At 35.1% G+C, this 13,888-nt stretch overlaps 1 protein-coding gene across 2 annotated transcripts in view; it reads right to left on the reverse strand.

Annotated features, from left to right (window-relative positions):
• Positions 1-13,888, reverse strand: part of NUBPL (NUBP iron-sulfur cluster assembly factor, mitochondrial) — a 301,075-nt gene that overhangs the window by 64,709 nt on the left and 222,478 nt on the right. For both annotated transcript variants that reach the window (XM_078151398.1, XM_021004310.2), the window contains one exon: positions 2,407-2,492. In XM_078151398.1, the coding sequence (XP_078007524.1) occupies positions 2,407-2,492 (86 nt within the window). The remainder of the gene's footprint in view (positions 1-2,406; positions 2,493-13,888) is intronic.

Genomic DNA, 13,888 nt, shown 5'->3' on the forward strand with positions numbered 1-13,888 from the left:
AAAACCATCCTTGTCAAGAACCCCTGTTATAGAGTTTGAGGTTTTCTTTTCTTTTGAACTATTGGAAAGAGAGTACAGGTCTAAGTTACCTTAGATTTTGGTGATGAGAAACTGTGACAGCTTTTTTTCTTACCTTCCAACCTTTTGGGGAGAGTATTTCCATGCTTTCTGTTATCATGATTCTGAGGTCCTGATTCTTTCCACTCTCTGAGAGGGAATATTCAGAGCCTTGTCAAGAGACAGAATCCTAGATAAGCCAAATTTTAGAAGCCTTCTTTGCCTAAAGCATTTCCAGTTTCCTTGTCCAACTCACATTTGTCTTCAAATGAGGCAAGTACACAGGAAGCAGTATTGGTCACTGGTTATCTCTGGACACAGTAGCGAAAAGCTATAGTGCCAATAATGCTACATCTGGAGTCAGAAAACCTGGGGGAGAATCTCTGTTCTACCTTTTTATCTCCTTCACTCTAACAATGTCACCTGTGCTTTAGTTTCCTCATTGGTAAAATGATGATAATATTTGCACCACTAAACTCAAAGGGGTGTTGGTGGTCAAATGAAATAATGTATGTAAAGAACTTTGCAAAATGTAAAACCCTCTATAAATATGAACTATTATTCCTAATCTAATTCTAATTTATGGAGTGGAGCAAAGTACCTGCCATATCGTAAGTGCTTAATGAGTGCTTGTTGCATGATTGATTGGTGTGTAGAAAGAAAATTTTTCAGTAAATGTTTAAGTTATGGTTCCCCCTGGAGGCCAGGATTACTATTTCAAATACAGGGGGAAGGAAGAGATGGAAGGCATCAGAGAATCAAAAACGCATGAGAAATGAAAATGAAGATAGAGAGAAGGGAGAAGAAGGTCAAAAATGACTCTGAACTGTCTCATCAGGAATAGAGGGAGCAAAAAAAAAAAGACTTTAGCCCTGGGATACTTGATTCTGAAAAGGAGTGCCAGATTATACAGGGTGAATGGATACAAAAAGGCCAGATCCCCCACATTCAATTCAGAAGGAAATGCAAGTGACAGTGACTAGTGTCAGGGGAGGGGTCCAGTCTTACCAGAATTCCAACAAAGACTGCAAGAGGGAAAACTAGACAGGTTCTGCATGGCATCTCTGATTTTCTTTCTGATATGTATACAGATGTGAATTTTACACTAAGAACAACCAGAACTGCTTCTATCAATCTGCCCCAAGTTGGCAAAAAATCTCAATAAGGAAGCATTATGTAACACTTCCTTATCGAGATTTATGACAATTTGGGGGCATATATACATATATACATGTGTGTATATATAAATGTATGAGTAAATATATCTAAGTGGCTAAATTAGAGGTTCTAATCTAAACTCAGACTAAATGTATTTGATTGAAATAACCAACCACTCTGTACTACAGTTTTCTCATCTGTAATACCTAATTCCTTAGATTGAACAGAACTACATAAAAGTTCAAAAACAGTATTAAATCTATGTGCACAATACAAGTCTTATTTAGTTTATAGTTACTATAGGAGAGACCACAATGTAATAAATATAGAGGGAGGAGATGACCATAAAACAAATCTGACCTGTTAAAATGTGCCAAAGAGGTAAAAGTGAGCACTAACTTTACAAATATTCCTCAATATAGTCATTATATCTATTTAATCTAGGGTCAAGACATCATGGAAAACAAAAGAGGAAAAGACCTTTTTTCTCACCTGCTTCATCATTAACTATTCTGCTTTAATCCACTGATCTCAGTACTTGCTAATTTTCATCTCCACACTGCTTCCTTGCACAGTGATAAATTAAAACCAGGATAACATTTTCCAACAAAGGAAATCTAAATACTGAAATGAAGTCCTCAATACACCATCATTCCCCCAAGAACCTCATTATCCTGAAATATCACATCAGCCATAGAGCTCACACCTCATTAGGGTGTCTGTTACCTTGATGTTATTAGTATCCAGGAGCAGGTACCCCGTGGAAGTCCCTCCTTCCCTCTGATCAGAGAGGGTAGAAGATAAAAGCTGAGAGTTCCTCCCAAATCCTCCATTTAGGAAGGGCACCCAGGCCAGCTGTCTCTTCATTTCCCATCTGGCCATACTCCTCTGTACTTTATCATATGCTCACATCGGGTACCCTTCCCCTTGCCCTTTTCAGCTTCCTTTTACATGTTATCTTCCTTCGTTAGATGGTGAGCCTTTTGAGGGCAGAGACTGTCTTTTGCCTTTCTTTGTATCCTCAGTACATAAAACAGTGTCTATGGCACATAGTAAGTATTATTCATTACATTCAAGTTCTTCAAAAAAAATTATACACTTCCCCAACTAGATAGGTTTTAGTATTGGTCCCCAATTAGATAGATTTTAGTTTTTGTAATGATGAAATATTAATTCTTTGTAAATACCTACAGGAACATTGACTTTCCGAAACATCTCAGCTCCTTTGTGGGCATCCATCAGTGCGATGTCTTGCGGAGTGGAGACAATCACAGCTCCTGACCCAAAAAATAACAAAAACAAAATGATGCTATCATTTAATTTATGCTGAAATGATTAATGGTCAAAGCATGTACTGATGCATGAAAGTGATCATTTCATATTAAAGTGATTTCATCTAAAAAAAAATAAAAGGGGGAAAATGTATGCTACTGTAAATCAAATTTTCCCTTCTAATTCTTCCACATATTCGTTTCTGCCCTTCTACAACTATGGCACAATCCTAAAACGTGGCTAAATCCTAAATCAATATTATTTCCACCTTTTGTTCTTTGACCTCCCTACTTCTAATAACTCTTTCCTTCGTCGGATTTAACCATATCATATTTGCTCTTTAAAACTTTTCCAGATCTCATTACTAGGCTCTGAATGGAGTTTTGAACTCCACTAGGCAACCATTGGTAGGTGATGTGGTAGACAGAGTGCCAAGTCTGGAATCAGAAAGACCTGAGTTCAAATCCAGCCTCAGACGCTTCCTAGCTGTGTGACCCTGGGCAAATCACTGAACTCTGTTTGCCTCAGTTGCCTCATTAATAAAATAAGCTGGAGAAGGAAATGGCAAATAACTCCAGAATCTTTGCAAAGAAAACCCCAAAATGGGATCACAAAGAATCTGACATAACTAAAATGACTGAACAAATAAACGGGTCAAGATTCTTTCTTTAACACTCTTCATAACTGCCTGAAATTCCATCTTTCCTCGAATTTTTTTCCCATGTAAGTAGAAGTAAGATGAGAATGTCCAGCCAGTTCTCTAATATAATCCCCTAAAATTATGCTGAATGACTACAGATTATAAATACCTAACTTGACAGTTTCATTCCTTATTTACCATTGCTTAGTCTCTGCTGCTCATTTATTTGGCTGTTTGTCTGTCCTGATGTTGCACATCAGATCATGATTCAGGAGACTTGGATTTAATCCCAAGCTCTAAGAAGAACTGGCTCTGTGTGACTTTGGGCAGGTTACTTGCACGTTCTGGGCTTTGGATTCTTCACCTTTAAGTGTGGGGGTTGGGTTAAATGTTTACTAGTGAGCTTTCCAGATCTATGAATGCATGATCTCATCTTCAGTTCTTTCAAGTAAGGCTGAGAGCACCCTTACTCATACAGCTGTTCCAGGAATGTTGAGTGAAATGTTCTTCAAGGAACTTCCTACTTCCCTTTCACCCCCTCACCTCGCTATACTGTACAATCCTCTGCCTGGTTATGCATGTATATATTTCCCATGTATACTAGCTCTAAAATACAGTATAATGTGTATATCAATGTAATGTCTATTCAGAGAATGGAGAGGGAATAAGCATTTATATGGTGCCCCCCTACTATTGCCTGGCTCTTTGCTAAGCATTTTTTAACAAATATGATCTCATCAGATCCTTACAACAACTCTATGAGGTAGGTGCTATTATTATCCCCATTTTACAGCTGGCTAAATCCTAATTCCATATTATTTCTACCTTCTGTTCTTTGATCTCCCTACTTCTAACATCAGAGGAACTGAGCTACAAAACTGTGGCTTGGTTTACTTCTCTCTTCCAACCCGTAGTTTTTTCCAATATTACAATAATAAAAACAGCACATATTTCTAGAGTGCTTTAAGGTTTACAAAGCACTTCCCACACCACAGGCCTGTGAGGTAGGCAGTATAAGTATGGCCACCTTTATTTTACAAATTGGGAGACCAGGGTTCAGAGAAATAAATGACCAACAGTCACACAGCTCAGTAAGAAGTTGTAACTGGCATTTCTGTAGCATTTCAAGGTTTGCAAAGCACTTTCCATTTGTTAACTCATTTAATCCTCACCACAACCCTATAAGGTAGGTGCTATTTTTATCTCCATTTTTCAGATGAGAAAACAGAGGCAGAGAGAGGTTAACTGTCATACAACAAGTGTCTGACACAGGATTAAACTCAGTTCTCCTGCCTCTAAGTTCAGTGATCTTTCCAGCATGCCTTGCTACCAACACTGAAATGACACTCCACTTTGATCCCTATTATTTTATTCCTGGATCTGCAAATACAAACTCACATAAATGACATATTATCCTAAAGCATGCTAGTATCAGACTGCATCTACTTTCTTAGGACTAACCCACCTAAATACTAAGAGGCTCATCACCCATAGCATAGCCATTACATGATGGATTTCTTGGTCATTATAATCCATGAAACAAATACAGGTATAAAAGTTGCTTCAATTTCTGAAATGACAGTAATATAAGGCAGAAAAGGGACGGAAGGTGCTAAGTATTAAATTCTTTAGAGCATCAATAAACATCAGTAAAGCTAATAGCTAGCATATATATATATATGCATATATATATATATATGCATATATATATATATATACACACATACACATATGTATTACATATGTTAAGATTTGCAGGATACTTTACATATGTTAACTCATTTGCTCCTCTAACAATCCTATGATGCAGATGCTCTTATTATCCCCAGTTTATAGATGATGAGGAAATAGATAGAGATATTAAGCAAATTACCCAAGGTCATACAGCTATTAGCATCTGAGGAAGAATTCAAATACAAGTCTTCATGACTCTTTGGCTACTTAAATGCTAATCTAACTATGTAACCCTTGTCAACTGACCAGTAGTTGGAAATACTACTGGAGGAAATAAATCATCTCATTGTTGACATTCACTTTATAAATGAAACAGGAAGATAAGAAGAAGGTACGGATAAATTAAAGTATGGTTCACAGGTTCTCTGTGGAGAGAGAAATAAAGGAGTTGGTAGAGTTGATCTTATCGTGTAGATGTATCATTTCATGAGCTGTGTGGTCATCTTATATTGCAATGCTCATTATAAACATTCATAAAAACACTACTATGAAGATAACTATAGTTTAAACAACTACAGAGGATGGTGAAGTAGAAAATTTCTAAAGAGAACATGATAAAGACACTTAAAATTAAATAACATATACTTTCTCAATGACTTCATTGAATAGGAGGAAGCAGAAGCACAGCAAAAAATACACTGGGAGATATGAGTCAGAATTAAGAAATGAAAGAGGACAAGGGTCTTTCGGAAATCAAAAAGAGTGGAGGTTTTGAGGGGAAAGAGGAAGTTCAATTTCAGACTTGTTGAGTGTTAATATTTCTAAGGGACATTCAGTTTGAGGTGTCTAATAGGCAGTTAAAAATGTGAGACTAGAGAGAGGTTGAGGCTGGATAAGCAGGTCTTACAATCAACCCAGAGAAGATAATTGAATCCATGGCAGCTGATGAAATCACCAAGTGAAATAGTATTTAGGGCAAAGAGAAGAGTGCTCAAGGTAGTGCACTGGGGGGGACAACCATAATGAGCAGGGGAGACCTGGACAAAGATCCAGCAAAGGAGACTGAAAAGAAGCAGTTAGAGTAGTGTCATGAAAACCTAGACAGTTGAGGTCATCAAGGATAAGAGAATGCTAAAGGCTACAAAGAGGTCAAGAAGGATAAGGCCTAAGAAGAGGCCACTGGATTTGGCAAATAAGAGATCATCGATCTTTGTGTGGTAGAAATTGAGAAGATGCTCAACAATTGACAAATAGCTGAACAAGTTATGGTATATGATTATGATGGAATAGTATTGTGCTAAAAGAAAGGATAAGGGGAATGGTTTCAGAAAAACATAAGACCATAGTAACTGATGCAAAGTGAAGTGAGAAGAACTGGAAGATCATTGTGCACAGTAACAACAATATTATAATGATGATCAACTGTGAAAGACTTGTCTACCCTGAGCAATACAATGATCCAAGACAATTCCAAAGAACTCATGATGAAAAAATGGCATCCACCTCCAGAGACGGAACTGATGAATTCTGAGTGCAAACTATAGCATAATTTTCTTACTGTCTTTATTTTTCTTGCTTTTTTAAAAAATATGGCTAATATGGAAATGTGTTTTATATGATTTCACAAGCATATTATTTGCCTTCTCAATAGATAGAGGAGGCATGGGAATGAGGGAGAGAATTTGGAACTCAAAACTTAAAAAGAATAGAATGCTAAAAAGATAAATGAATAATTTGGGGGGAAAGAGAGATTGTTGATAACTTAAAAGAGGATCAGTTTTGGTTGAATGATAAGTTTGGATGCAACAGAGATAACATCATTTCAAAAACCTTCTGATAATTAATATCAAGAAGGAATAAAACAGAGAGACGTGTTCGTGAAAGTTGTTTCCTACTGTCAAGGATAATATTCAGCATGGAGACCACATGGAAGAATAACCAACAAATGCTGATGTCCTCCAAATATTCCTGTTTGCAGATGCTGGTTTATTAATTGCATCAAGCCTAGGAACATGGCAGATCCTCCTAAATAAGATTCCAAACAACTAATGGAAAAACCAAAATGTAAAAAGGATGCCTATTTTCCCTATGATACTCAACTGAATGGACAACCCACAGAGATATTTTGGACAGACAGTGCTGATAGACACTGAGCTGGTACCAGAATTGAAGAGAAGGATCAGAATTGGATGGACTGTTTTGAGGAGATTGTACAGCATTTACAATGATGCCAATTCCTCCCTAAAGCAAACAAACAAAACAAGTCAACAAAAACACATCTTTATTTTTTTTAAACACCAATGCTCTAATGATGCTATATGGCTGTGATTCATGTAATATTATAATCTGATGAACCAAAATTGAAAGGCACTCAAAAGGCAATGGAGACAGTCATGATAGGTATAAGAAGACATTACTAGTGCATCTTACCAATAAAGAATAATACAGAAGAAACCACATAAAATATATCATGAAAAGTTTCTGATAGGAAAAAGAGGTTGGCTGGTCATATGTTAAGATTAAAAACTTCACTAAGGGGCAACCTATGTGCTCCATTGGCAATCAAATAATATTAAAATATCCAGAGAAAGGGTACACTGTTTTTTGTCTAAAGTCTAGCACAGCTTCGAGTACAATCAGGAATTTAAATGAGATGAAAATGCCACTCACTTAGGTTATAAGATTCTATAGGAAAGGGATTAGAGTATACTGCATTTGTCTTGTAGAGACATCAATGCAGAACTATATAGTTGGTTTAATAATAACTCTTTGATGACAATGATGATGATGATCTTTGACATCCCATCTAAAGATTACTTCATCATGCTTAAAAACCAACCACTAGAATGACCAGCCCAGTTTACATATATAGGAATAAAGACACATAAAAGGATTTTTTGTGGGAAGAAATATGTAATCAATCAATCAACTAGCATATTAAGCACCTACTAGTTACCAGGCACTATGCTGAAATGAGAGGATACAAAAAAAGGCAAAAGGAGCTCACAGTCTTAACTGAGGAAAGAATACACAAAGAACTATGTACCAACAAGACTAATACTGAACAGATGATTCGTATTCTTCAACATATTATCCAGCTTTTAGAGAACTCTGCTTAAAAAGATCCCAGACCTTATTAAAAAAAATAAGAAGACATACAGATATGGATATAGATGTAGGAATACGGATACATCTCGCTGGACCTTTTGCTATGCTACAGTCAGCCATGTCATTCATAGAAACAGTCCTACTTGGCCTACAAGGCCCCTTTAGATTACAGGCTTCAATAACCACTCCAGGAAAGTAAAATACAGCTAGTTGATGAATTCATGCATTACCAACTCAACTTCTAATCTTCAAAAGCATTATGACAAATGTTTCTTTCTTGCTGGTGTTTTTCACAACTCACATTATTTCCTTTGCATTTTTAAATGTATATTTTTCCCGTTTTTGGCTTCTCTGCAGGTAAATTTTAATTTTGCTCATGGCTCATGGAACATGAGCCAATAAAAACTAACTTAGTTTATTTCTTCATCAATGATGTCATTTCGGTTCTGGAAATGAGGGTTTGTTGGAAAACTTTTGCTCCCTCTGCTGACCATATGAAAACGTCAATAGCAACAAACCTGTGTTTGATAACACAGAAAAATATGCTCAAGAATAAAAAAAAATTAAACATTTGTTGCAAGAATCTTACGGAAGATTTCTCATCTCTAGGCTAAAGTCTGAGCCCAAACAATTTTACAGATCTTTAACGATTTTTTTTTTTACAAATGATAATGAAGTTAGAGGCTATATGGCAAAATGGAAACAATACCAGCCTGGGAGGAAAAAATACCTGGATTCTAGCCATTAACCAGTGTAAACTTGGGCAATCCATTTAATTTATCTGGACTTCAATTTTTTTCATCAGCAAAAAATGAGGAGGTTGGATTAGGGCATCTAAAATGTCAATTAGTTCCAATATGCTATGATTCTAAGACTTCTTACTAATTTGTATTTGTCTTCACAGAAGGTAATTTTGTAAGCGATCCCAGTAAATGCATTTTTTTTTTTTTGGTGAGGCAATTGGGGTTAAGTGATTTGCCTAGGGTCACACAGCTAATGTCAAGTGTCTTGAGGCCAAATTTGAACTCAGGTCCGCCTGACTCCAGAGACGGTGCTCTAGCCACTGTACCCACCTAGCTGCCCCAGTAAATGTATTTAAAAAACTAAAAACTAACAAAAAAATTAAAGAACAAAAAATGATAATTATCAGAAATTACTATTATATAATTATTTTGTAGAATATCTGACAATTTAAAGTAGAAAAGTGTCTATAAAAATATAAAATACCCTAATTCACAAAGTAAGAATTTTAAACCAGTCTGAGAAAAAGAAATTGAGTAAGCCAATAATAAATATTGGTCTAGAGGGACTTACAAAGAATTTTATCAAATGTTTCAAAATAGATTAATAATATGGTAATATTACCTACATTAATTTATAGATTTTGTGCAATGCCAATCAAACTAACAAAGGAATACTTTATAGAATTAGCCAAAATAATAGAATTCATTTGGAGGAACAAAAGGTATAGAATATCAAGTTGAATAATGAAAAAAAAGTAGGAATGAAGGGAACATAGCATTATCAGACTTCAAACTGTATTATAAAGCAGAAATCATCAAAACTATTTGGTGATGGTTGAAAAACAGGAAAATAAAGCATTGCAATAAACTAGATAAGCAAGAATCAGGAGAAACTGAAAACAATTGAGTACTATATTAAAACCTAAGGATATAAATTACTAGGGAAAGAATTCCCAATTTGATAAAAACTGGAAAGAAACTAGCAGAATGTAGACTAGCAGAAATTGGGTTAGGTCACTGTCTTATACCATAGACCACAATAAGCTCCAAATGGCTAGAGGCTTAAATATAAAAGGTTGAACAAATGCTCAAACAGATCTGTGATCTCATCAGCACAAATCACAACCTACCTATGACTGCCTTCCCTATGTGATTCTTGCCCTCACGTGTAATTCCCCTAAGTTATGACAATGGAGGGAAAGAGCAGGGGCCTGACTTTCTTTCTCTGGATATTGTAAAGAGACCAAGGAAACATACATTCCAACCCACTCTTATCCTTTGCTCTCAACATATGACTGGCCTATCTTCTTTTTCAATCATACATTTCTTTGGTGACATTTTCTGTTCTATATCTTCTTTTTAATTCCACAAAAAGTCATATCATATAAAAATTAGAGGAGAATAGAAATTTCACATTCCCCTATGATGAGGGGAAGAATTCTTATTTTTTAACTAGGCAATGGGGTTAAGTGACTTGTCTAGGGTCATACAGCTAGCAAATGTTATGTGTCTGAGGCTGGATTTGAACTCAGGTCCTCCTGAATCCAGGGCTGGTGCTCTATCTGCTGTACTACCCAGCTGCCCCAAGAATTTTTTTTTAATTAATTATTTTTTTAGTTTTTAACAATCACTTCCATAAGCTTTTGAGTTTTAAATTTTCTCTCTCTTCCTCCTCAACTCCCTCCCTCAAGATGGCATGCAATCTGATATAAGCATATATCTCTGTCTCTACATATATGTGCGTGTATATATATAACATATACACACACACACACACACACACACACATATATATATATATATATATACATATCTCTATCTCTACATAAACATTCCTATTAAACATATTTTCACATTAGTCATGTTGTAAGGAAGAATTAGAACCAATAGGATGAACCACAAGAAAGAGGAAACAAAACAAAACAGAAGAAAAAATAAGTAAATAGTATGCTTTGATCTGCATTCAAACTTCACAACTCTTTCTCTGGATGTGGATAGTATTTTCCATCATGAGACTTTTGGAGATATCTTAGATCACTGCACTGCTGAAAAGAGATAAATCTATCAAAGTAAGTCTTCACACAATGTGGCTGTTACTGTGTACAATGTTCTCCTGGTTCTGTTCACTTCACTCAGCATCAGACCATGCACGTCTTCCCAGGTTTTTCTGAAGTCTGCCTGCTCATCATTTCTTATAGCACAATAGTATTCCATTACATTCACATACCACAACTTCTTCAGCCATTCCCCAATTGATGGGCATCCTCTCAATTTCCAATTCTTTACCACCACAGAAAGACCTGCTGTAAATATTTTTGTAGATGTGGGTCCTTTTTTTATGATCTTTTGGGGATACAGTAGGGGAAGAATTCTTAACTAAACAAAGGCTAGAAGTGCCCACAGGAGGTATATATGCTAGGCAACTTTGATTTAAAAAAAAAATTGTAAAAATACAATCAATGCAGAGAGATTTAAGAAGAGAAACTATCAACTGGGGGAGTAGAGATCTTTATATAACTCTGATAAAAGTATGATACCCAAGATAAATATGGAATTGACACAAATTAATAAAACTGAAAGCCATTACCAAATTGATTAAGTAGATAAAAGATATGAATAGTTTTCAAAAGAAAAATTATAAACTATCAACAACCACACGAAATACTGCTCAAAATCAATAATAGCAGAAAAATGCAAAGTAAAACAACTTACTTTTACGCCCTAAAAATTGACAAAGACAAAAACAGAAGTACTCAGTGTTAATGAGGCAATGGGGAAAAGGAAGACTACTATCCAGTTGGTAGAGCTATGAATTGATCCAACCATTTCTGAAAAACAATTCGTAATAATGCTAGAAAAAATTACTAACCTGAATTCAGTTATCCCTCTAGTGGAGACAAATGTCCCAAGGAGGTCAAAATTAGAAAGGTCAAGCATGGACCAAAATACTAATAATGTGCTTTTTATAGTAACAAAGATATGGAAACAAAGTTGGTGCCCATTGATCAGAGACTTGCTGAAATAATTTCATTATCTGAATTTAATGGAATTTTATTATATAAATAAGAAATGTTGAGTATAAGGAACTCAGAGAAACATGCAAAGGTCTTTTTGAACTGATACAGAATGAAATAAGCAAAACCAAAACAATAATACACACCAGGGGGGTCAATAAGTGGCTCATAGGCTAAAGATGGCCTATTAACACTCCTGAGTGTTTTCCTGAGTCAGATTAAAATGTAATTGGGAAATATTTAACAAAATAAATAAAAATACAATAGAATAGATAACATTAAATTTTAAAACTAAGTCAATATGCAGCCCACAGAGATAATTATGCACGGATTAGTGACTCTTGTTGCTGTTTTGAGTTTCACACTACTGATACACATAATGACTACTAAAGACATTAAGAAGACATATAAAGATACTAAGGCAGAATAATGCATACACACAGTAAGACTCAGTTACTTTGTAAACTGTAATTAAATATTTTTCTTTGTTACAAGGGAGGTTTCAGTGGCAGGTGGGAGGAGTTGGGAGAAAATATTTAGAAATGACTATAATACAAAAACAAAAGGCATCAATAAAAATTATATTTTTTAAAAAATCAACTGCAGAAAGTACTTTAACTGTGGATGAATGCTAACTACTACAAGAAAAATCTATTGATTACTGTAAACTTTAATGTAGGTGAGAGTTCAATGTAATGAAACATTCACAATTAATTATTCCATATGTTGATCAAAATTACACCATTGTTACTACTGAAATGTGCCACTCTAAACCTCCATGGCATTAAATAAATATAATTCTTCTGATGAAAGAGAGCCTCAGCTTTGACATCCAACAAACGTTTTCAACAGTTACTATTTAGAATTATACTTAAAAGAATAATTTATATAATTCATAAATGCTGAAATTGAAAAGCCAACTAAAATTTCTTCTACATCAGAAGCTCACTGCATTCCATAAACTAGCAGATGAAAAATTCCCACAAACTGTCTTGGGAAACCCAACGAATAATCTGTAGTGGAACTGGACCATTATCACAAACTCAAGTGTTGCCCACGGTCTTCCAGATGTTAAACTGATATATAAAGAGTTAACAATATTTTTAAAAGTCAACGCTGCCCCAAATATTCATAATGTTTAAGCTAAATGGAATGAAAAGCTTTCAAAGTACAGACTGGGCCAAGGAGAGCAATTTCATATGGAGCAGCTATTTTATCTACCTGTTCAAAAATCCACAGAACATAGAACATTAAGTATAAAAGATAGCAGAAAGTGTTGTCCTGGGACCGTTTCTGTTTTCTATCAAAAAAAAAAAGATTTAAAAAAATGAGATGATGAAGATTATGAGAGTTCACATTTATATAATGCTTCAAGCTTTGCAAAGCTCCTTATGTATATTTTTCATTTGAGTCTCACAATAATCCAGTGAGACAGGAACAATAGGCATCACTAACCCCTTTTTACAGATGAGAAAACTGAGGTTCAGAGTTTTGTGTGACTCACCCATGCTCACAGTTAATAAGTGTCAGATGCAGGATCTGAACCCATGCTATCCTGACTCCCGAGTCTATTTGTAGACTACACCAAACTGCTTCTTCAATATCGAATATACATGTATGATGTACTCTTTTGGATTATCCATGTGTTACTCTAGTAATATGAAGAATTAGCCAGGGGGTATGTTTTTATTAATTTTCAAATCTACAATACATTTTGCTTTCTTTAGAAACCAGGTGTTCCTAGGAATTATGTTTTTAAAAAATAGAATCAACTAATATTATTTTTAGTGAAAAAACTGAAGAGTTTACAAGTTATTTCCTAAGCATATGACAATTTTATTAAGAATTTTAAAAAACCAGAAACAGTAATACATGAATCACTAGTAAGAGATGTACCCATTTTGGACAAAGACTAACCACCTAAGGTATAACAAGGTCAAGAGAGATCTCCATTACCATAATCCAACCTGTTTTAATGATGAAGCAAAAAATTAATTAGAGCCATCCTTTTTGAAGACATCAGAGAAAGGCCGGGTTACTCTCTTTTCTCTGTTAGTTTTTTTTTAAAACTGGGCTCAAAGAGACCAGCTCTTTTAGCACTGATCTCAACGAAGGGCATGACTTGTTTTTAAAAATATATTTACAAATGGCTGTTGTTCCTTTATACAAACAGATGAGTGTGAGCTCAATCTGTCTGTTGTATCTATAAGCCGCATTGATCT

Source organism: Phascolarctos cinereus, unplaced genomic scaffold (genome assembly GCF_003287225.1).
Source record: "Phascolarctos cinereus isolate Bilbo 61053 unplaced genomic scaffold, phaCin_HiC Scaffold_3;HRSCAF=262, whole genome shotgun sequence".
NCBI lineage: Eukaryota > Metazoa > Chordata > Mammalia > Diprotodontia > Phascolarctidae > Phascolarctos > Phascolarctos cinereus.